Raw genomic sequence first — 22076 nt, 5'->3', positions numbered from 1 at the left:
GCGGGCCTGGGTCCTGCCCCGCCCGCTCCGGCCCCGCCGCCGCATGCCGGGGTCCGGGCTTTCTCCGGGCGGGCCATGGGGCCACTCACCTGGACGCAGGTCACTCTGGCGCCAGCCGAGCTCGCTACCGGTCCCGCCCCCGCCCCGCAGACCCGCGACCCACTGACACCGAGGCGGAAGTGCGGCCCGCCACCTCGCAGATTGACAGCCCAAGTCTGCCACTGGCTGCTCCCGGCGCCGTCGCGTCAGCCGCCACTCGCCCAATCAGCGTCCGGCCCGAGAGATGCGCCGAGAGGCGGGACTATGCTAATCACCTCGCTGGACGGCCTCGGCCTACCCCTCGCAGCTCCGCCTCACGGAGGAATGACAGCACAGGTAGCCCATGATAGCAGAGGAGAGGCGGGGTTACACAGATACTGACCCGAAAGGGGAGGGAGAGAAGGAGGAAAGGGCGTGGCTGCGGAACAGGCGAGTTTACAAACAGTGAGTCAGGTGGCCTAGGGCGCAGACGCTCCCCTGGCAGGTGCGCTGCGCCAGAGAGGCGACGCTGCCATATAGGCCCACACCTCCACTGTCCAGAGCCTTACAGCAGCTGACCCGGTCGTGGGTGGGGCGTAGCCGCTCCACACTGTCCTACCAAATCTCGAATATCGGCTACCGCCTTTGCCCGCCGCCTTCCATCGCTCACCAAAATCCAGCGCCAGTTTACCCCTCCGCTGCATTCTTCGCCGTTTCACTCCCGTTTAAAACCCTTCAGAACTCCCACTGCCCTACAGTGGCTCTGTGGTTAAGCCCCAGAAGCTCTGAAGTCAGTCCTGGAGTTTCCGTCCGCACCAGCTGTGAGGTGTCGGACAAGTCAACTAATCTCTCTGAGCCTGTGAGCACCCAGAGTTTCCTTTGCAAATCAGGGCTCCTCTCTCATCATCTCATTTGAGTCATGGGTCTGGTTTGAGGAGAGTAGGAGTGACATAAACCAGGCTGGCTACTTAGAGTCGCAGCAGTTGGTTTAAGGTCAGCCTGTAACCCCATCCTGGCCAAGGAGGCTCAGCTCTGGGACTTTTGCTGTGGGTTCAGGAAGTTGGGACCAGAGGGGAGGTTGAAGTCGAAAGACTTCTGCCCACAGACCTGTTCAGGACTGGGTTAGGCAGCAGAAGGAGGAAGTTTGAGGCTGCAGGTAGACATTCTTGCCACCTGAGGAGAGGGGTGCATGGGAATAAAGTCAGCCAGAGGAAAGCAGGGGCAGATGCCACTGGGTCATCTGGAACCAGAAGACCTTAAGCAAGTGCTGTCTTTGACTTGCTTGTTACATGAGCTACTCCATTTCTTTTCTGCTTAAGTCAGTGTGAAGTGGAGCCAAGGGAGTACCAGACACCCTGCGAGCACCCGTGATCCCATGGTGTGTTCTGAAGGTCCCCTAGAGCCAGCCCCAGTCAGGCCTCTGCACCCATATCTCCCCCATTCCAGGTGGTCTTTAGCAGGACAGTGGTGCAGGGACAGGCCCCTTTGGCTGATGCTGGCGCTCCATAAACATCAGGGCCCGAGTGGGTGAATGAGTGGGGTCTCTGTGGGACCAGAGAGTCAGGGCTCCCCCATCCCAGGGTGACCCCTGCTTGCTGGTGGGCCCACTGTCTGCTGGCACCACTGGAGACGTGCTGGGACTAAGAAGGAGCCTCTGAGCCCCTCCTGAAGAGAGACACGGGAGGGAGGCACAGCCTCAGAAACAAAGGCGTTGCCATGGTTACCCTGAAGAAAGCTATTCCAGCCGGCAGAGGGAAGGGGAGGTGGATAAGCCCCCAAGCCAGGGCAAGGACAGTGAGGCTGGTTGACATGGAGATGACCACACTCCACAGCTTCCCTCCAGAGCTCAGGAAGCCCACTGCCTGCGCCCCTTGTCTGTGACTTTGACCGAGGGGCATGCCCTAAGGGGCTCCACACTGGTGAGGACAGCATCATCTCAGGCAGAAGGACTCCCTCGCCTGTCGAGGGCCACCTAAGGCTGAGTGTGGCCAGCTCCACCCTGACCTTGGGTGTGGGGGCAGGGGAGGGGGCATGATGTCCATGGCCCTGGGGCTGGGATGGGGACAGTTAACCCTTTTAACAAATGCAACAGCTGGGCTCCAAGGGCCGCCACTGCCTTCTTCCTGGTACCCACTGTGGGATTGGGTGGGAATCCTCCCCCACTCAGCGGATAGAGGAGAGGATGCCTCAGGACTAACTTGGGAGCATTTCTTATCATCTCCATTAGGTCAAGAGGCCAATTTCAGAGGCAAATTCTCCAGAGACGGAAGATGGGAACCAAAAAGGGAACAGAGTTGGCTCGGACCACCCTGTGGTTATGATGGTGGTGATGATGGTGACAACAGCTGAGGGCCGCTGATGGACACACCTTGTCAGGTTTCATGTTGGCAGCAGCCAGTCAAGTGTGTCCATTTGTTGTGAGTCCCACTCTATAGGTGAGCCGACTGTGCCCCCAGGTTCAGTGGTTCCCGAGCCCTGCAGTGAGGAGTGGCCCAAGATGGCTCTGGACATAGTGTAGTCTGCACACCAGCAGTCCGGCCCCAGATGTGGCCTGCTTGGCCATGGCTTATGCCACACAGGGTCAGCTGGCCGCTGTGCATGCTCTCTAGAACCTGAGAAGTTCTGGTCTGGTAGGTGATTTGGGAGGTGTCTTCTCCCACATGAACTGTTCTCAGACCAAGTTGACCCCAAGAACGAACCCCGCAGTGATGTCTGTGCTGCCTCCCACCCACCATGGATGATGGTGCCTCCATGTCCCAAGTCTCTTTGAAGTTAGGGGCAACATGGATGGACCCCTAAGATCTTGATAGGACTCCGCAGGCCAAACCGGGCCTAAGTGCTCAGGATAGGGGGTGGAAGCTCTCTGATCAAATTTCTAGAAGCCTCCCTCTGTCCTACTAGCCAAGGAGGGGGGAGCCACCTCCTTCCCCTCCAAAGGCAGCTCCTTAGCCAGTTGCTCTCCTGACCCTCCCCTGGGCTGCCAGCTGGTCTGTGGGTCCAGTGGTCCAGTGGTCGCAGCCACCTCTGTGTCAACTGCTTCTTTCCCTTCCACCATGAAGGAGGCAGAAGAGAGACTATTGTCCTCCCTCTGGATAGAGACACCAAGGCTTAGAGAGCAGACCTACCCAGGGTCACTCTGCAGAGGGGGCACAGCGGTACTGCAAAGCCACTGCCCTCTCCTCCAATTCACTCTTACCTCCCCACCAGGTTTCTAGGCCAGGGTTTACCACTTTATCTGGGTGTGCGACCAGAGTGGCCCCATATCTCAAACAGGCTTGGCACCCAAGAGTGTGGGTGCCTTAGCACTGCTGGCTGCTTCTCTCCCTGGCCCTCCCCAGGCCTGTGGAGAGGACAGTTCCCACTCCTTCTGTGGAATGCCATGGAATCTTGTGTGCAGATGCAGCCTGGACTGCGGAAGGGCAGCCTGGCCACTGAGGCCTGGCCCTGGCCCTAGCCCTCACGTGGCTCAAGATGATCCCTCCCCACCAAAACTTTCGAATCTCCTCTGCAACGTGACAGCACTTGGCTCCCCTATCGTCAGGAGGAGAGTATTTTTAGTTTTGAACCCACCACGTGAAGAGAGACAAGTTATCAATAGCAGCAGCAAAGGGCTTTTTCTTTTTCTTTTTTTTTTTTTCTGTGTCTTTGGGACCTGAACAATCTGCACCCATTAAATTCTGCCAAAAGGAAAAAAATGGTATTCCTCTTATAAACTTTTTACCCCACAGCTTCCTCACTCCTTTGGCTTCATAAACAGCCTGTCACTGGGTTGGCTCTCACCTGACCTAGCAGCACTCCCACCCTGGCCTCTGCCAGTGGCCCTAAGATTCTGCCCAGTGATGACTGGGGGCACTTGTCCAGCCAACTGGACCGAGGACAATCAGGGGGAAGGGTAGGACAGGAGTATCCTCAACTTGCATGCCCACTAGGCATGCAGTAGCAGCCTAGAATGTTCCACATACTCATTGTGTGCCTGGAATTAGCTGAGCACCTTGGACCACCAACACCTAAACCACCCCAAGAGCATGGTGATGAGGTTCTGTGTCGGCCGGGTGCCCTGACCCCCAAAGCCTTCCTAGATATTGTTCTATTTCTGGACGGAAGGGTTCCACAGTCAAGCAGATTTGGGGAAAGTGATTTTTATTTATTTTTTATTTTTTTTTGTTGTTGTTGCAGTTTTTGGCTGGGGCTAGGCTCAAACCCACCACCCTCGACATACGGGGCCGGTGCCCTATTCCTTAAGTCACAGATGCGGCCGTGATTTTTATTTTTGAGACAGCGTCTTGCTCTATTTCCCAGGCTAGAGTGCTATGGCGTCCACAGCTCATAGCAACCTCAAACTCCTGGGCTCAAATGATCCTTCTGCTTCAGTCTCCCAAGTAGCTGGGACTACAGGTGCCCACCAGAACGCCTGTTTAATTTTCTTTTTTTTTTAAAGTACAGATGGGGCCTCACTCTTGCTTAAACTGGTCTTGAACTCCTGAACTCAAGAGATCCTCCCACCTCAGCCTTCCAGAGTATTGAGATTTCAGGCCACTGTGCTCAGCCTCTGGAGACAGTGTTGCTAGGAGGCCAGCAAGTGTCCTTCACCACGGCCCCCTGGAACCCTTCCCACCTTACACTGGGGCTCTGTGACACAGGAATGGCCTAATTCAGACCCAGGATTTCATTCCATGAAGTTTCCTGCAGGTCACTGGAGTGGCCTCCTATTCTGTGGGGGGTAGGGGTGGAGTGGGGGGTGGGTAACATTTGAGCCAACATGGCCACCTGCCCTGCAGGACTAGTTGGAGCTGCATTTCTGAGAAAGCCTAGAACATCATAAGCACCATCAAGACAGACTGCATGTCTCTCTTATGTGACATACACCCAAGTTGTCTGACTGGCAGGGCACCGCACAGCCTCAGGGACACAGCTCCTTTCTTATTGTGTCATTTTCTTGGTGCTGGCCCAAAATGGCTGCCAGTGCTCTTACCATCACCTGCATATCTGATTAGAAAGAAGGTGGAGGGAAAGAGGAAGGGCAGAAGTGCTTGCTGTTCCCCTGGATTAGTCAGCTCTCTTCCAAGACCTGTCCCGGAAGAGACACTTGGCACTATGCTCACATCTCACACCCAGAACTGTGCCACTTCTGGTGGGATGGGAGTATTGTCAGCTTCAACAAACATGGGGCTGCGGGCCACTGGGTGGCCACTTGTCGGAGGAGCTGCAAGCTGGCTCCACATGATAGGTCCCCCTGAGAGCACTCAGAGCCCCACTGACCAGACCTGCCTGCAGCACCAGGCCTCCCTTGGGCACAGAAATGTGGCCATGTCTGGAAGGGACTGTGAGCGCCCTGCACTAGGGAGACATGGAAGGAAGGGCAGCATCAGATGCAGGGCAGATCTCTGCTCACGCTCCCTGACGCCCTTGCTATGCTCTGTCTGCACCTGCCACACACCTCAGCATGGCTGGGCCATGGAGCCTCCCCCCCAGGCTTCCCTCTTCCTGCCTGCACCTTGATTGGTGGGACATGGATTCCTGTTTCTTCTTCTCACTATGCCCATAGAAAGCCTGCCGTGCTGTCAACCCCACGCAGGGCACTGGGGCCCACTGTGAGCAGGGCACAGACCCCAGGGCAACTGGAAAAGGGGTTGCCTTGTGTGAGCAAGTAGGGGGTTCTGCCCCCCCCCACTCTTCCCAAGGGCCCACGTGGGGTGGGAAGGGTTTGGGCACATGCCTGTGCGGGGGACGGCGGGGCAGGCAAGAGCGGAGGAGAGACAGCTGGGCTGGGTTAGATTTAACTTGCCGGGAGCCAAGTGCGTTGGCCAGAGCCACTGGCTGGGCCCTGGTGCCAGAGGAGCTGCCGGTCATAGAGGTGGGAGGGGCAAAGTAAATATGACTGGGACACCAAAGCAGGGAGCAGGGAGGGACAAGGGGCCGCTGGGTGCCCAAGGGCAGTGTGGTGTGTGCAGTTTGTCCAGAGCCAGCCGGCCAGCAGGGAGGGACTGGTGTCAGTAGTCCACCTCCATTCCTGGAGGCAGCAGTATCCAGTGGAGCTTGGGAGAGCTTGAGTAAGAGACAGCCAAGCACTTGGGGTTCCTCTGTATAGGTGTGCTCTCCTCATTCCATTCATGGGAGGAAGTCAGAGAAGATAGCCAGGTCACCGCATGCCAGGCCCTGGATCACCACAGGGAGCTTGCACCGCAGGCCAGTCTTCAGGGCTCTTGGAAGAGAAAAATGGTGACCTAGCAGGTGGTGCTATGCCCAGCAGAGCTTTGTGGCTTGCTGGCTTCAACCCATGCCTGAAGCTGAACTCAGCCCACGGCTCTGTTGTTATCACTCTTGAAATTCTTTTTTTTTTTTGAGACAGGACCTCAAGCTATCCCACTGGGTAGAGTGCCGTGGCATCACAGCTCACAGCAACCTCCAACTCCTGGGCTCAAGCGAGTCTCCTGCCTCAGCCTCCCAAGTAGCTGGGACCACAAGTGCCCGCCACAACGCCTGGCTATTTTTTGGTTGCAGCCGTCATTATTGTTTGGCGGGCCCAGGCTGGAGTTGAACCTACCACGTTAGGTGTATGTGGCTGGTGCCTTAGCCACTTGAGCCACAGGCACCGAGCCCACTCTTGAAATTCTTAATGAGGCTCGGCACCTGTGGCTCAAGTGGCTAAGGTGCCAGCCGCATACACCTGAGCTGGCAGGTTCGACTCCAGCTTGAGCCCAGGAGTTGGAGGTTGCTGTGAGCTGTGATGCCATAGCACTCTACCCAGGGCGACAACTTGAGGGCTCAAGAAAAAAAAGAAAGAAATTCTTAATGACTTGGAGGCAAGGGAATCACATTTTTTTTTTTTTTGAGACAGAGTCTTACTCTGTGCCCTGGGGAGAGTGCCATCACATCCTAGCTCACAGCAACCTCAAACTCTTAGGTTCAAGCAATCTTCCTGCTTCAGCCTCAGAGTAGCTGGGACTACCAGCACCAGCCACAACGCTCTGGTCATTTTTCTATTTTTAGTACAGACAGGGTCTCATTCCTGCTCAGGCTGGTCTCGAACTCCTGAGCTCAAGGGATCTACCTGCCTCCTCCTCCCAGAGTGTTGGGATCACAGGTGTGAGCCACTGCGCCTGGCCAGGAATCACATTTTCATTTTGCAGTGGACCCAGCACATTCTGTAGCCACCCTGGGCCAGGAGGGCAAGGTAGAGGATGTGGGCCCACTTGGCGCTGCCTCTCCAATTTTGGGGAGCAGGAGTTGCAGGCAGCTGGCTGGATGGCTCTGGCCCCTTCAGGCATGGTGACAGTCTGGGTGAGCAGGCTAGGTTTGTTCTGGGAAGAGATGCAGGGCTGATTAGAAGCCTGCACTGGGCACTGTGCCAGAGCTGCCCATGCTGGGGAAAGGCCGTCTGCCAAGAGGCCCTCAGGGCTGGGGAGACACAGCCCAATGCTTCCACCTGGCCACAGAGCAGTGCTAGCCAAGCTGCTCATAGTCTGCACTCACACATGCCCTGGGTGTCTGCAGGAGATAGGTGCAAGTGGGTCTGGGCAGGTGGCTGGGAGTTGGAGGAACCTGGATCCTGTATGGGTCTAGGCCCAGCCTTCTGCTCATGGCAGTCAGGATGGGCTATCACAGCTCTCCAAGCCTTAGTATCCTCAGGCTTGGTGAGGAGGAGAGGAGACAGGGCATGCGATGCACTCTGGCAAGGGCAGGGCATTGCCCCTGGTGCTGTGCCCAGCACCCACCCTGTCTCCTAGGAACAGCCTGAATTCTCTTGGGGACCATCCACCTGCAGGCTAATCCCAACTGGCCCCAGATGGGGGGACATGATTGGGACCTGGGATATCACTCATCTCTTCATGGTAATCAGACCGTGGGCTTAGGCCCAAGGATATCTCTCTACCCCAGGACTCTGAGCTAGGATGTCAGCCTGGAAGTGCCATGCCTGAAAAGGGGGCAGGGCTGAGCCCGGGGCCAATGAAACACGGGCTCTGATGATAGCATGTGGGTTTGTGGATACAGCTGTGCCTGCAGAAGGCACCACCAGTGGACTTGGATGCATGCTGAGATTTTCCTCCTGGTAAGGGAAGAGCCCCGGCTGATACACCCAGACCTCCACATGGGGGCTGCCCCCCAGGACCCCTTCCTCTTCTCACCAGGGCATCCCAGACTGGGATCACCTTCAGGGTGGCATACTGGTGACACACTCAAGATAGACTCCAAGGAGCTCCAGATGTTTCTACCAGGGGCTTTTAGCCACTGGCTCACCTGGCATCAGGCCATTGTACAGATGAGGAAATGGAGCCCCGAGAAGGGAACAGTCACCCATTGGCCTCAGCGCTCATCACACAGGATGCCCAGCTCAGCCAAGATCCACACAGCACATTTAAAAAGTGAGAGGATTAGGGCAGTGCCTGTGGCTCAAGGAATAGGGCACCAGCCTCATATACTGCAGGTGGTAGGTTTGAACCCGGCCCCAGCCAAAAACTGCAAAAAAAAAAAAAAAAAAAAAAAGGGAGAGGATCATGTGATTCCAGGAAGAGATAGACCCAGGCTGAGATCTGGCAGGTGTGGGGGTGGCAGTAGAGGTGGAAGGGCAGCCCAGGGCCACGGGGAAAGCCCACGTAGCTACTGTGCCCCCACAGAAGGCAGGTCCTGATGTGGGGCTGGGGGCTGGGGCTCCAAGTTCTTGCCGAGGACCTAGCACTGCCCACTAAGGCTGATTGGGGGGGCTGCAAGGAGAGCTAAGTGAGCCTCATGAGCACAGCCCCTCCCGGTGCAAGGCTGCACAGGCCCTCACCCTGCTTCCCAGCTCTGGTACCTTGATTTGGAGTGGCAGCTCCAGCAGGCAGCTTGCCTCCTTGTTCCCAACACATGTGAGTGTGTGGGGGCCCAGCGATTGGCTGAGACTCAGGCTAGACCCAGGGGTCTGCCTCCAGACAAGTCTCTTGACCCTGTCCACCGAGGACCTGTGGAGGGAGAGGAGTGCTGCCTCCCTCCTGGCCCCTCAGACACACGTGCACACACGTTGACCCCTCAGAGACACATATAGACACACTCAGATACAGGTGCACATTCAGAGACAAGCATGTGCTCTCACCCTGCTCCTTGGGAGTCACCCAGGCCTCATCCTTCCTTCCTTAGGGACCCAGGGGATGTCTCCAGTAACTGGACCCTGCACCCAGCACTGGCTAAGTTGGTGAATTGTTCTCCTGACAGGCACTGGTCCTCCAGGAGCTGCTCTGAATCCAGGGAGACTGAGGGAGTAAACAGAGGCAGCAATCCTCTCCTGAGGGGTCCTAGACTTGCCCAGGAGGCAGCTCTCTGAGCCCCCACTCCACACAAAGCCCTATGCTCCCCTGAAGTTTGCATCAGTGAGCAGAGCCCACCGCTCTAGCAGGGGTTGGGGCCACACATGTTCAATCAGGGCAGTGAGTGCATGTGCACACACACACATACACACAGGGTCAGGGGCTCTGAGAATGGCCCAGGAGAGATAGGGAGACCAGGAGCAACACAGAGGGTTCTGGGAGGGGTAGGCTTGGGGTGGGGCTGAGCTGAGGGGTGAGGATCTGGGAAGGGAGGGCCGCCTCCCAGCAGGCTGCAGGTTCCAGGGTCTGGGCTGGGCTCTCGATTGGGGCAGCTTGTCCCTACCACTAGCCTAATGACCCCCAGGAGGTTGATACTTACTATGCATGGCCTGATGTGGGTTGTACCCTAGTTCAAAGGTCCTAGAGCATTGGCAGTCCAAGGGGGTCAAGGTGTGGGTCTGTCCCTGGGCCCTGGCAGATACCCATGGGTATGGCTGGAGGTTTCTGGGCTGAGGCTGGGCTCCCCTACAGCTGGATTTGGGTTTGAAGCTGGGTTCTAGCTGTTCTGGAGCCCTCTGGACCTTACCAAGGGCCTCGTATACAGCTGGGCCCAGGGCTCCGGAGAGGCCCAAGTTCTGCTTTCTCTCTTTTCTGTTTTCCCTATCACTTAGGCATTTTTAACCCACAGAGGGAGCCTGCACAGATGCAACCCGCTCTGTTCACTCAGCAAACGCTTCCCAGCCAACGCCAGGAGGCAGACGCGTCACACACCAGTGCTGTCTGGCTCACCCAGAGGGACCTCCCAGGAGCCAGGTGCCCCTTTCCTCACGTGAGGGTCTTTTTTTCATCTTTTTGGCTCCTCCAGCAGCCTCTGCCCTGCACTGGGCAGCTGCCCCCTCAGACCAGATCTTGGTCCTAGAGACCTCCACCTCCTCTGAGCAGCCTTCCTGGGATTAGCCCTGCTCTGGTGCTCAGCACCTCCATGCAGGAGCCACCCTCAGGGCCAAGGGAACTCAGACTGCGGAAAGGCCACTCCACACACCTCCATGCAGGAGCCACTCTTACTCACAGTCTGAGTAAGGGAACTCAGACTGCGGCAAAGCCACTCCACTCATCTCTGCACATTCTCTTGTCCTCTCCAGCCTCTGAGCCTGGCACCTGCTGTCCCTTCTGGCCTCCCCAATCCTAAGTGGAGACCTGGGTCCCAAGGGCTATGTGAGAGGGGCCAATCCACGGTCAGAGCTCAGTGTTTCAGGAGCCACTGGCCACCTGTGGAGTGGGCACAGCCCTGCCTCCTGCACTGGCCGCACCACTCTGGGTGAGCAGGGAGCAGACCCAAGGGCTGCTGGCTTCCTCCTGGGGCAACCTGTGTGGCCTCCAGAGCCACCCCACCAAGCCCCTGATCTGACAGTTCTAATGTGGAGCAAGGCTGTAGCCCTCCTCACCATCACTCCCCCACCCTCTAATCTCAGCCTCCACTCTCTCTCTCTGGCCCAGCACACAGCAACAGGTGGTGGGAGGCCAACACCCAGAGGGAGGGCCTCCTCTGCAGTCCCACTGCCCCCCCGCCAAGCTCTTGGTACCTAAGCCTCCCACCCCAACAGGACAGTGCTGGAGCTTCCCAGGCCCTGCCAGGTTGCCAAAGTTATAGCAGGGACCAACACAGGGGGTTCGGGGGTGGGTTCAAGTGACGCTTACTGCCACCACTGTGAGTTCAGGCACCACACTACCTGAACCAGGCCTGTCCTGGGCTCTGTGGCAGACCCTCCACCCCTCCCCAGGAGACAGAGGAGCAGCTTGGAGCCTCAGGGAGAGGCCTCAGGGAGACTCCCAGCCTGAGAGTGAGGCAAGCACAGGGACAGACAGGGGAGAAGCAGCTCCTCCTTGAGCTCTGGATGCAGCTGCGTCTGAAGTGCATTCCCTGGGACTTCACACCACGGGCAGCAGTGCACACTCCTTTCCTTGGGCCTTTGTGAGTTGGTCGCTGCCGTTTGCAGCCAAACTACATCTCTGGATCTCCTGTCCCCTCTCTCCTTTTTGCGACCTGGGCCTTGGGCCCAATTCTGCCCTGTCCCCAAAGGCAGGGAAAGTTAGACTCAGCTTTTTATTCCAAATCGGTGGCCTCAGACGCCATTTTTACCTCACCCGGGCCCTGAGCTCATCAGGGTGCACCCGGAGCTGGCTCAGAATGTCACAGGGAAAAAAAAGACATGGAACAAAAAAAGAAAAATTTACATTCCCATATTCAAATGAGCTCTGGCAGAAAGAGAAAGCAAATAGCGGTTCCTCTAAAGAGGTGACGTGGCACTGGACCCAGACCCTAGCAAGTGTCTTTGGCTGTGGCTGGAGGACGGTCTTCCTGTCTGGCCTGGGCAGCCCCACTGCCCCACGCTTCCCATTACTGGGCTATGTCCCCACACAGCAGGAGCTAAGTTCTGTGGGGACAGCACTAGGCAGGCCCTGGCTCAAAGGGTCTTCTCCCTTTGGAGAGAAGGGCAGGAGAGATGCTAAGGGCACAATTGCTACTGGGACTGCCTGGGGTGCTTGGGTCAGCATCCTGCGACCTGATGCTGTGACACCCAGCACGACCGCTGCAGCCCAGAGCTCCTTTCACCCAGAGCCCAACTGCTCATTTGAATGACCTCTTCTCTCCAAGGTCCAGTTAATAACTCAGTGTCAGCGTTCTCAGAGCCCGCCACGATCCCCCCAGACCTGCTTCATCTCCCTCATGTCATTGCCTCCTTCTTGCTGTTTGAGTCCAAACCATGAATTTAGCCGGACCCCTTGGTCCTCTCACACCTCGGCTTTGCCAGGTCTGCCCACCCACTGCTGCCACCATGGTTCTCTGCCAGGACTCTCGCCAAGGCCTCCCCCCTGCACCCTCTGCCCCCGTCCTCCCAGAGACCATTCTCAGAGCAGCGGGGGGACCCTGTTCAAATGTCCTTCAAACCCTGCCCCCGAGCTCTGGTCTCACCCAGGAAAACCTCAGCGTCCTTGTCACAACTCACGGTGCCACGCGACCCATGCTCACAGGTCTCCCCACACACGCCCCACACTGTGCTCCAGCCACATAGGCCCCCGGAACACACCAGACACCTCCCACCTGTCGCCCTTTGAGCCTGCTGTTCCTCTGCCTGGAACTCTGTTCCCTCCCGACACCCACCTCCCTCTCTCCCCGCCTCTCTAGGCCTCTGCTCAGGACTCCTGTTCTCAGTGGAGACATATGACTGCCCTTTCAGTCCCGGAATCTGGCCTGGGTCAGCATGGGCCTCCAAGAGGCAGATGCCAACCAGGGCTGGGGTCCAAGAGGTTTAAGGAGATAACCCCTGGGAAAGACCAGAGACAGGTTGGAGGGGTAGTGGGTCTCAGGCCTCCCTGGGGTACACCATGCACCCTCCACTCTTGCCCCTACCTCAGCTGTTGCCCCTGCAGTGCTGAGCCCCTGGCTGCTGCAACTTCTTCACTGGGACAATTGCACTTGTCCATTCACAGAGGCCGTTGGGCAAGAGGGTGCTGAGGTGCCTGAGAGCGCCCACCCTCTCCTGCTGGGACACTTACCCTGACATAATGGCAACTCCTCTCCTTGTCTGCTGGCCCCCAGGCCCAAGGAGCTGAAAATGCCCGAGAGATGTAGCAGCTGAGTTCAAGGGGACCCTTCCAGGGTCCCCTGGTGACAATGTGCCGCCTTCAAGACAAGGACCTCTGACCCTGCAGCGTCCAAAATTTTAAAAGCACAAACCCCCAGTGGGCTATTGCTCATGGGCCTTTCCTGGCTCCTGGCCACCATGGTCTTGCCAGAGAAGCAGCTATATAAGGTCTCCAGTTTGTTACCCACATCCTGTAGACCAGTGCTTGTGCTTGAGGGCTATTGCCCCTGAGCTGGTATGCCTTTGGGAAGGCTGTCCCTGTAGCCTGTGAGGCCAGCAGCTCCTGGATGGTGTGTGGGAGGTAACACAGCATGGGCAGCTCCATGGCCATGGGGCCACGCCTGCTCTTCCTTCACTGGGAAGTGGATCCCTGTGAGATGCTTTGCGCATGTGGGTCAGGACTCCACAGGCCCTGGGCTGTGGTGTGGGCTCTGCGGGCAAGAGCAGGTCTGCGGTCCTGAGGGCCAGTGGGGGGAGGGGGTGATGCAGGGAGCTCACCAGCAGGCGGCGACTTGTTCTCCAAGAACGGACCGATCAGAGCTCAGTGTTGACTCTTGCTGGGCGTCAGACATTCAGGGGCAGCAGCAGTGGATGGGCCAGGAGGTGGGAGTCCGTGGGTCTCCAGAGTGGCCACTCCATGTGTGCTATCACACCCGCTCTGGGATGGCCTATGACAGGCTTGCTAATGTCACGTCTTCAGGGTGGATGCATTCTAGTGGGTGTTTTCGTGTGTGATCCAAAACCCAGCAGGCTGTGCCCACGGTCACGTGGCTGTCCACATGGCTCTGCCCAGAGCTCCTTGTCTTCATGTCCAGTCCTTTTCCTGCCAGAACATTGGCCACTACCCCTAAATACGTGAATCACCCCACCTGAGCTACTTTTTTCCCACATGAACTGCCCAACTAGAACAGCCACTCCTGGAGACAGAGTCCCCTTAAGCATGACACTTTGTGGACAGCCGTGTGCAGACCTGCCCCATCCCCACTGCACTGCCTTGGCCAAGACAGACTTCTGCTTTGCCCACAGGATATCAAGCTCCTGTCCAGGCAGGGTCAAGCCGCTGTGCATGGCTGCTAGTCACACTGGTCCACTTGCTGGCCTCAGGACTGTGCCAGGAGTGTAGCCACTGAGAGAGTGGGGTCTGGGCCATGTGTGACCTCAAGCAGGTGCCTCAGTGGGCCTGCCCACCTTTAGGGGACTGATGAGGCCATGCACATAAGTGTCACCTCCAGTCTGGCATACTGGGTGTACGCACCTGCAGGGTCACCACCAGCCCTCTGGACCATGTGTAGAGGAAGACCTCAAGGCTCAGAGAAATTCAGTAACATCCCAAGGTGACACAGCTGGGACCAGTGCCAGGCTCTGAACCCCAGGCCCTCCTCAAACTTTCCATGAGGGTGCAAGGAGATGACAAGCAGGACACAGTGTCCCAGTGCCAGAAACACTGCCAGTGTCAACCCTGATGTGCAGTGGGCATTTTCCATCATCATGGCAGTCAGCTATGCTTGCCCAAAACAGCTGTGGGGTAAGTGGAGCCTGGGCTGTCCCACCAGCTACTGCAGGGCAGATGGACCACCAGGAAAGCTCCCGCAGCCAGGGTCATCTAGCAATTGTGGGTCACAGGTGAAGAGAAGTGGGGAGGGAGGGAGAATGGCCAGGTGGGACTATAGACCTCTTCATTCTTGGCCCTGCTTGGGATCCCAATTTATGTTTCCCATGACAGGATAGGGACACCTAGGCCGGAGCCAGTGAGGGAGCAAGCTGGCCCTTCCACACTTCCATCTGCTGAGCCTCTGTGGGGGGAGGGGTCAGGGACACTGTCTGTCAAGCTAGCCTCAGAGAGTGGTCAGGGAGGAACATGGTCTGGGGGCAGCACCACGCAGCAGGGAGCTGCTGGCTGGGGGTAGGCTCCCTCAAAAGGCTGCATGCCGGTGAGGCTGATGGCTGGATCCAGTCCAGCAGCTCCTTGGAACTTCCTACCTTGACCACTAGGGGGGGGGAGGGAGCGGGGGGAGGGGGTTGAGGTGGAAGCTGGTGGAGGGGTATGACCACAGCCAGGTAGTCAGGGAGGACTTCTAGGAAGAGGAAGACTAGAGTCCAAACTCCTCCCCCACAGCAGGTGCCTAGAAGCCAGGAAGTAGCACTGGCTGGGGTCCTGGATCTGGGGGCTCCTCTCTGCAACCAGCCTAAGGAAGAAGCCCAGCTCCACACTCCCCAAAGCTCCCCGGTGCCACTGGGGCGAGGGGAGGGGATCAGGAGGCTGCTGTGAGTGTGGCCGTGCCTGTTGCTAATACCTGGGGTCTTATCTGCAGCCCCTCCTCCAACACCCGTCGCTCCCACCCACCCGGACAGACAGGCACGGTTCCGTCCTCTTTGAAGCACCTGCAGAAGTGCGCTGCTCTCCCAGGGAACCGCCCCTTCCCTGTCTTCTGTCTGATGTGTCCCAGCCTTGGTGTCTGTGTGTCTGAGTGTGGGCGTGTCTATCTGTCTGCCGTGCACGTCTCAGGCAGAATCTGTCCTGGACCCTCAGAGGAAAATGAGCACGTGTGTCGGGGGGAGGGGGGACACTGCCTCTCCCCATCCCCCTATCCCCTTCTGCAGGTGCCAACGCAGCCGCCGCTGCCCTGGTTGTGCCCAGAGCTCAGTGACCTCGTCTGTCTGCTGCAGCAGTGACCGCCCCCCGTGCCGCCCACTGGGGCCACCCGCCGCCGGGCTCCGAGGTGCCCGCTGCTCACCCCTCAACCTGGGCGCCTGAGCCCTGAGCCGGCGCTCCCCTCTCAGCTGCGTCCGCTTGGGCCCCTCATCTTCCCTTATGTAACTCCACATCTGTCTGCGCCTTGCAGGTCACCCTGGACCCTGCGCTGGGCCCTGCCCGCAGGAACACTGAGCCTCAGGGTCCCGTGCATATGGCGGGTGGAGTGGACCCCTGGTCTGGGCACCCGCTCTCGGAGACCCCCTCCCAATCCCTTCTCCTCCAGACGTTCGTTCCCCACCCCCAGACCCACGTTCCCAAAGCATGAACGAGAAGGGGCCCGGCAAGGCAAGTTGCCCTGAGCACGGGTGCGGGCGCTTCCCCCACCCCCGACCCCAGGTTCCCACAGGCATCCGGGCTCCCAGCAAGGTCCCGGCTGGGGTCACCAGGGTCGAGGGCACAGGGAGGCCGAGCAGGCCAGGGACCGGCTCCTGGGTGCGCGGGCCGGCCGACCGCAGGCAAGACCCCAGACCCGGACATGCCCGGCTGGGCTCGCCGTCCGCCACGGTGCGCACCGGGGATGGGCTCCAGCCGCCCGGCGGGCACGCGGCGCTGTCCGTGGTGCTGCCGGCGCCGGGCGGGGCGGGAGCGGGGCGGGACGGGGGGGGGGGGGGGGCGGCAGCCAATGGCGGGGGCGCTCCCGGGGCGCGGGGGGCGGCGGGCTGGGCGCGGGGCGCACTCGGTTGCGCGCTGTGCTTGGGGTGCACGGTGGCGCCGGCAGAAGCTCGGGCTCCGGCTGCGCTCCGGCTCCTCTTCAGCAGCAGCTGCCTCGCCGCTGGCCCCCCTGTACTCCGAATCCGGCCCGGCGCCCTAGGCACCGCCCGCCCGGCTCCGGCCCCGGCTCCGCGGACCATGCGCCAGGCGCAGCCAGGGGAACCACACCGGGCCGAGAGCCCGCAAAGACGAGACTCCCGGGCCGGAGCCCCTCCCGACTGCCCGGCTCTCGACCTGCGCCCTGCCCCGCGTCCCGGCGCCGCGTGAACCTGCGGGGCCATGGAGCGCGCGCCGCCCGACGGGCCGCTGAACGCGTCGGGGGCGCTGGCAGGCGAGGCGGCGGCGGCGGGCGGGGCGCGAGGCTTCTCCGCCGCCTGGACCGCGGTGCTGGCCGCGCTCATGGCGCTGCTCATCGTGGCCACGGTGCTGGGCAACGCGTTGGTCATGCTTGCCTTCGTGGCCGACTCGAGCCTCCGCACCCAGAACAACTTCTTCCTGCTCAACCTTGCCATCTCCGACTTCCTCGTGGGTAAAGCCCAAGCTCTTGCTCGCCTCTGGAGCCCAAGGGCAGCAACCCTGGCCGGGCCAGCGGGGATTGAAGCGGGGACCTGGGTGGCTCTGGCAGACACACGTCCCACTGGGGGGCTCGGCCTGTGAAAGGGCACCCACAACCCGTGGGGATGTGTGTCCTAAAGAAGTTCCTCGCCACCCGGGCCGCGGGACAGGGGCTGGAGAGGGATGTCCCTCAGGAAGGGGCGCAAGCCGGCAGGCGCTCAGCGAGGCGCAAGGCGCAGCCACCGCGGGGTGCAGCGCTGGCTCCTGCGCTGTAGCTAAACAAAGGCTGCTGCGGTCTCAGGACACGGGGAATGCGTTGGGGGGGCGATTTGGGGGAGGGGGAGGGGATGAGGCCTGGGGGGGGGTTTAGAGCTGCGTTGGGGGAAGGGCCCGTAGGGAAGGCGAGCGGTGGGGGAGATGCTTGGAGGACGCGCTCTCACGTGTCAGCGCTCTACTGCCGGCTGGGGGGCGGGGCTGGTGGAGGGGCAGAGCGCCAGACACCTGTTGGGGCTGCGAGGTGCGCCTCTCAGACGCTGAAGCGGGGGTTGGCGGTGGGAGCGGCTGGCCTGGCTGCTGCCAAGTTCCCTACCAGCCGGAATTCTAAGCTACAGAGGAGGGCTGTCCCTGGAGGTGTGTGTGTGTGGGGGGGTGGAGGCTTGGGGACAGGGAAATTATCTGCCTTCCTCCCTTTGAAGGCTGGGAGGGCTGGGCAGAAGTCCAGGGAGTCCTAATTCCAGGCCCTACGGGTCCTGTCATGCCCAGAGGTCGCCATGCCTGCATTTTCCCTCCTGCCCCCAAGTCCCAGGACACCAGTGGGAGTGAAGGCCAGCCACGAGGCAGAATGTGTGGTGAGGACAGAAGGGGCAGGGGGTAAGACAAGGTTGGTCCCAGAGAGGCAGCCACCTGTGACCCCTGGTTTCTCCTTTTCTGTCCATGGCAGTCAGGCTGACCTGAGTCCCTGTCTAGCCATGGCCCACCTGCTCTCCCGCAGGTGCCTTCTGCATCCCTCTGTATGTGCCCTATGTGCTGACTGGCCGCTGGACCTTCGGCCGGGGCCTCTGCAAGCTGTGGCTGGTGGTGGACTACCTGCTGTGTACCTCCTCCGTGTTCAATATCGTGCTTATCAGCTATGACCGCTTCCTGTCGGTCACCCGAGCTGTGAGTCCTGGGAGGCCGTGGGAGGGGACAGCCACTTCTGAGTTGTGGGCAGGTGCTGCTGGGCTTGGTCCCTGACACGTAGGGCACTCTGGGGCTAGCGGTCTGTTCAAGGGGCACTTGCTGTCAGCAGGACTGGTCCCAGATGGGGCAGGAGGCAGGGAATCTGCACATGGAACCAGGTGTTCCTGAAGGAAGGGGTGTCACGTCAGCCTCCACCCTGGGACAGATCTAAAGCTCATGGAATTGAGGGAGGATCTGGGGTCAGGGGCGTGTGGCTCCACGTGCTTTACAAGTTAGGGATCCTGCCCCTGCCCAGGTCCCCTGTGTGTGTGCCATCTGGGCATGGGGCATTGCTACCAAAGTTGCTCCTTCCTCCATCTCCTCCCTGATGGCTCACCCGCCCCAGGCTTTGTCAGGGGTCCTCTGCTGGGGTGGACATGCGGTCCTTCCAGCCTAGAAGGCCTGAGAAGCAAGGTGCAAGGAGCCTGGCTTTGTGAAGGTAAAGGAGATGCCCCAGGGGCTACACACTGAGCCAGACACAAGCAGGTTCCCCTTAGCCCTGTCTAGGAACTGCTCTGCCCCATGCTCCCACCATGACAAGGTTGGTGGGGAAGGGCGACAGGGGGCTCTCAGGTCCTCCCATCTGAGATGCCTCACTGGGACCTTCAGGCCCTACAAGCTGGCTGGTTTTAGCACTTGGTGTCTGCAGCCTGAGCCCCACACTCGCTACTGCTACTGTTCTTTCTCCAGAGGCCTTAATGTGGGTCTCAGATGCTTTGCCACTGGTGGGGCAGGGTAGGGGGATTCTTCCAGCACTGGGCCAGCTGATGGCTCCATCCCTGCACCACCAGCTCCCAGGGCAGTGGCTGTCTACACAGGGGCAGCATAGAGGCCCCTGGAGCACAGAGCTCTGGAGGTGGCTCAGGCCTGCAAGATGCGTGTTGTCATAAACAATTGCATGTTAACCTGGGCTGAGGCTGAGACCGACTCTGGCACTGGAGTCCAGAGCTAGACAGGTGCCCTGGGGGAGCACACAGCTATAGCCCAGCACAAAGTTAGGGTGCAGATCCTAACAGCAGGGTATCAGCCAGCCAGGGGCGCCGCATGGGGGTGGAGGCTCTGGGAAAGTGAGGTCCAGGAAGGAGGGAGAGAAGGAGAAGTGGGGAGTATTGCTGCCCAGGGATGGGCATGCCCAGGGACCCAGAGACCACAAAGCTCCCAGTCCCACTTTCCTGCCTCCCGTTGAGCTCCTGACCCCACCTGTTCCTGGCAGGTCTCCTACCGTGCCCAGCAGGGTGACACACGGAGGGCAGTGCAGAAGATGCTGATGGTGTGGGTGCTGGCCTTCCTGCTCTATGGGCCGGCCATCCTGAGCTGGGAGTACCTGTCTGGGGGCAGCTCCATCCCTGAGGGCCACTGCTACGCTGAGTTCTTCTACAACTGGTACTTCCTCATCACGGCTTCCACCTTGGAGTTCTTCACACCCTTCCTCAGCGTCACCTTCTTCAACCTCAGCATCTATCTGAACATCCAGAGGCGTACCCGCCTCCGGCTGGACGGGGCCCGAGAGGCCACCGGCCCGGAGCCCCCACCTGAGGCCCAGCCCTCACCACCCCCGCCGCCCCCGGGCTGCTGGGGCTGCTGGCAGAAGGGGCAAGGGGAGGCTGTGCCACTGCACAAGTACGGGGCAGGCGAGGCTGGGCCTGGTGCTGAGGCTGGGGAGGCAGTCCTGGCCGGCAGCGGTGGGGCCGGTGCTGTGGCCTCACCCACCTCCAGCTCCGGCAGCTCCTCCAGGGGCACTGAGAGGCCGCGCTCACTCAAGAGGGGCTCCAAGCCGTCTGCGTCCTCGGCCTCATTAGAGAAGCGCATGAAGATGGTGTCCCAAAGCTTCACTCAGAGCTTCACACAGCGCTTCCGGCTGTCGAGGGACAAGAAGGTGGCCAAGTCACTGGCTGTCATCGTGGGCATCTTCGGGCTCTGCTGGGCCCCATACACACTGCTGATGATCATCCGAGCGGCCTGTCATGGCCACTGCATCCCTGACTACTGGTACGAGACATCTTTCTGGCTCCTATGGGCCAACTCGGCCGTCAACCCTGTCCTCTACCCCCTGTGCCACCACAGCTTCCGTCGCGCCTTCACTAAGCTGCTCTGTCCACAGAAGCTCAAGCTCCAGCCCCACAGCTCCCTGGAGCACTGGAAGTGACCCCTGCCCTGCCACCCACAGCCACACCCACTCACCTTGGTGTCCTGGGTGGCTGGGCCATGAAGCCCCATAGCGAGCCACGCCTCATCTGAGCACCTGTCTGAATGCCAGAGTAGCTATGGAAGCAGCATGTCAGGCTGGCCAGAGGGGCCTTCATTGGATGGACAGGAGTGTGAGTGGCTGGCCTGCCACTCACATCCTGGCTCCACCCTAGGAGGGACACTAGGGGGTCCCAGCCATGCCACTCTACACCCACAGACAGTGCGATGGCCAGTGGTGTCTGCCCTTCACACAATTACTGGTTGGTGTTCTTCCTGAAACATGCTTGGTGTGTGCCCCTCACCTCCTGCACGCGCACACCCCTGCACACACACCCACGTGCCGTCCTTCTCCCCAGACAAGCCCGGATGCTGTCTTGCTGCTGTCTCTTGCTCTCTTGCTCAAGTTTAGGGCCTGGCTCCCTCTTTCCTCTTCCCTCCAACGCTCTCTGCCACCCAGTGTCAAGTGGCCTAGGGTCCACGAAGCTGCTCTCTGCTTTTCCATTCTGGGTGTTTCCAGGAGGATGAAGAAGAAAACACGTCTGTGAACTTGATGTTCTTGGATGTTTAATCAAGAGAGACAGAATTGCTGAGGAGCTCAGGGCTGGATTGGCAGGTGTGGCTCCCACGCCCTCCTCTCTCTGCCGTGCTTCCGGCTGAGCTGTGCCAGCTGCTGCTGCCCGCTCCACCCCCATCCAGTTGTCGGGCCCTGGTGGCTCCAAGAGTGGCCAAAGCCTGACCTGCTGTCCTGGCCTGAGCCTGCCCCTGCCTCTCAGCTACTCAACCAGGACGTCTTTGGGGTTATTGGATAGAAGGGGCCAGCTGTGCTCTCAGGGTCCTGAGGCTGGCAGGGCAGCCAGCTGGAGAGCAGGCCCAGGGAATGCGGAGGAGGCTGTGACCATGTCCTGTCACCTGTGCCAGGCACCCCTGCATGCTCCACTGCCATGTGCCCGCTATGCACCCTGCAAACTGTGAGGTTACAATAAAGTGTATTTTTTTAATGGTGCTGATTCCTGAGGACCCTGTGGGGATAGTCAGAGCCCTGTGCTATGGCTGAGGATCACGGGAAGATGAGAGGCCCCTCAGAGGCAGGCATGAGCAGAAGACCTTAGTGTCCTAGTCTAAGTGGGGGCTGCAGCAGGCAGAGACAACCTGCCACAGCAGGCACTTGTGGGACTCTAGAGCTCTCAAGACCCCCCTGGGTGAGGAGATGCAGCCCACACTGCCTGATGATGGGAGGCCACTCCAACTTGGAGAATGCAGCTACCTGCTCAGGATGGGGTGCTCGTCTGCCTTGGCCAGCACCCAGGGCAGGACACTGGCCCCATGAAAGCCTGCACCACCCAGCCTGACCCCTGTGGGTGTAGATCCCACAGCGGGTGTGGGTCCCACAGTGCCCTGGCAGGACTCAGGGCCTGGGAGGCTCTCAGCTAGCCCCATGTGAATGGGGGTGGGGCTGTAGAGGGGTCTGAGCTGGATGTGGGGGCAGGGCTGGGGGTGGGACTGAGGGTGCAAGATGGTGACACTGGGATGAGGTGGGGGGAGGGTGGATGGTGACACTGGGATGAGGTGGGGGGAGGGTGGATGGTGTCCCCCTCAGAGAGCCATGAGTCCTGAGTCCAAAGGCAGCTGTGCCCATCTCAGGGGCCTGCACATGGGGGGGCAGATGCCATGCCTGACCCAGGTGCTCAGAGGCCACATGGAAAA

The 22076-nt window shown here is 59.7% G+C and overlaps 2 protein-coding genes across 5 annotated transcripts in view; one reads left to right on the top strand and one right to left on the bottom strand.

Moving 5' to 3' along the window:
- Window positions 1-154, bottom strand: part of OSBPL2 (oxysterol binding protein like 2) — a 49476-nt gene extending 49322 nt beyond the window's left edge. Inside the window, exon 1 of the mRNA XM_003787759.3 lies at window positions 90-154. The gene's annotated coding sequence lies outside the window, so the exon portion shown is untranslated. The remainder of the gene's footprint in view (window positions 1-89) is intronic.
- A 16534-nt stretch (window positions 155-16688) lies between these two features.
- Window positions 16689-20917, top strand: HRH3 (histamine receptor H3). 4 transcript variants are annotated; one of them, XM_012803859.1, is made up of 5 exons: window positions 16692-16941; window positions 17959-18125; window positions 19399-19799; window positions 20052-20327; window positions 20890-20917. In XM_012803859.1, exons 1-5 carry the CDS (start codon window positions 16692-16694, stop codon window positions 20915-20917), a joined length of 1122 nt encoding a protein of 373 aa, XP_012659313.1. The 4 variants fall into 4 exon arrangements, with proteins under 4 accessions (XP_012659312.1, XP_012659313.1, XP_012659315.1 ...); XM_012803861.1 differs by having other exon boundaries at window positions 19399-19805; window positions 20250-20327; XM_003787758.1 differs by having other exon boundaries at window positions 19399-20327.
- The last annotated feature ends 1159 nt before the right edge of the window (window positions 20918-22076 follow it).

This window comes from Otolemur garnettii, unplaced genomic scaffold, assembly GCF_000181295.1.
Source record: "Otolemur garnettii isolate 467f Iridium unplaced genomic scaffold, OtoGar3 scaffold00023, whole genome shotgun sequence".
NCBI classification, from domain to species: domain Eukaryota; kingdom Metazoa; phylum Chordata; class Mammalia; order Primates; family Galagidae; genus Otolemur; species Otolemur garnettii.
The sequence above is the reverse complement of the archived record's forward strand: the minus strand, read 5'-3'. Positions and strand labels throughout refer to the sequence as shown.

Excerpts from the sequence above, each read along its gene's own strand:
- HRH3 (XM_003787758.1), top strand. The coding sequence starts at position 16,692 with ATGGAGCGCGCGCCGCCCGACGGGCCGCTGAACGCGTCGGGGGCGCTG. Across the intron at positions 18,126-19,398 it reads TCCTGTCGGTCACCCGAGCT|GTCTCCTACCGTGCCCAGCA; the intron begins GTGAGTCCTGGG and ends TGTTCCTGGCAG. Across the intron at positions 20,328-20,889 it reads AGCTCCCTGGAGCACTGGAA|GAGGATGAAGAAGAAAACAC; the intron begins GTGACCCCTGCC and ends GGGTGTTTCCAG.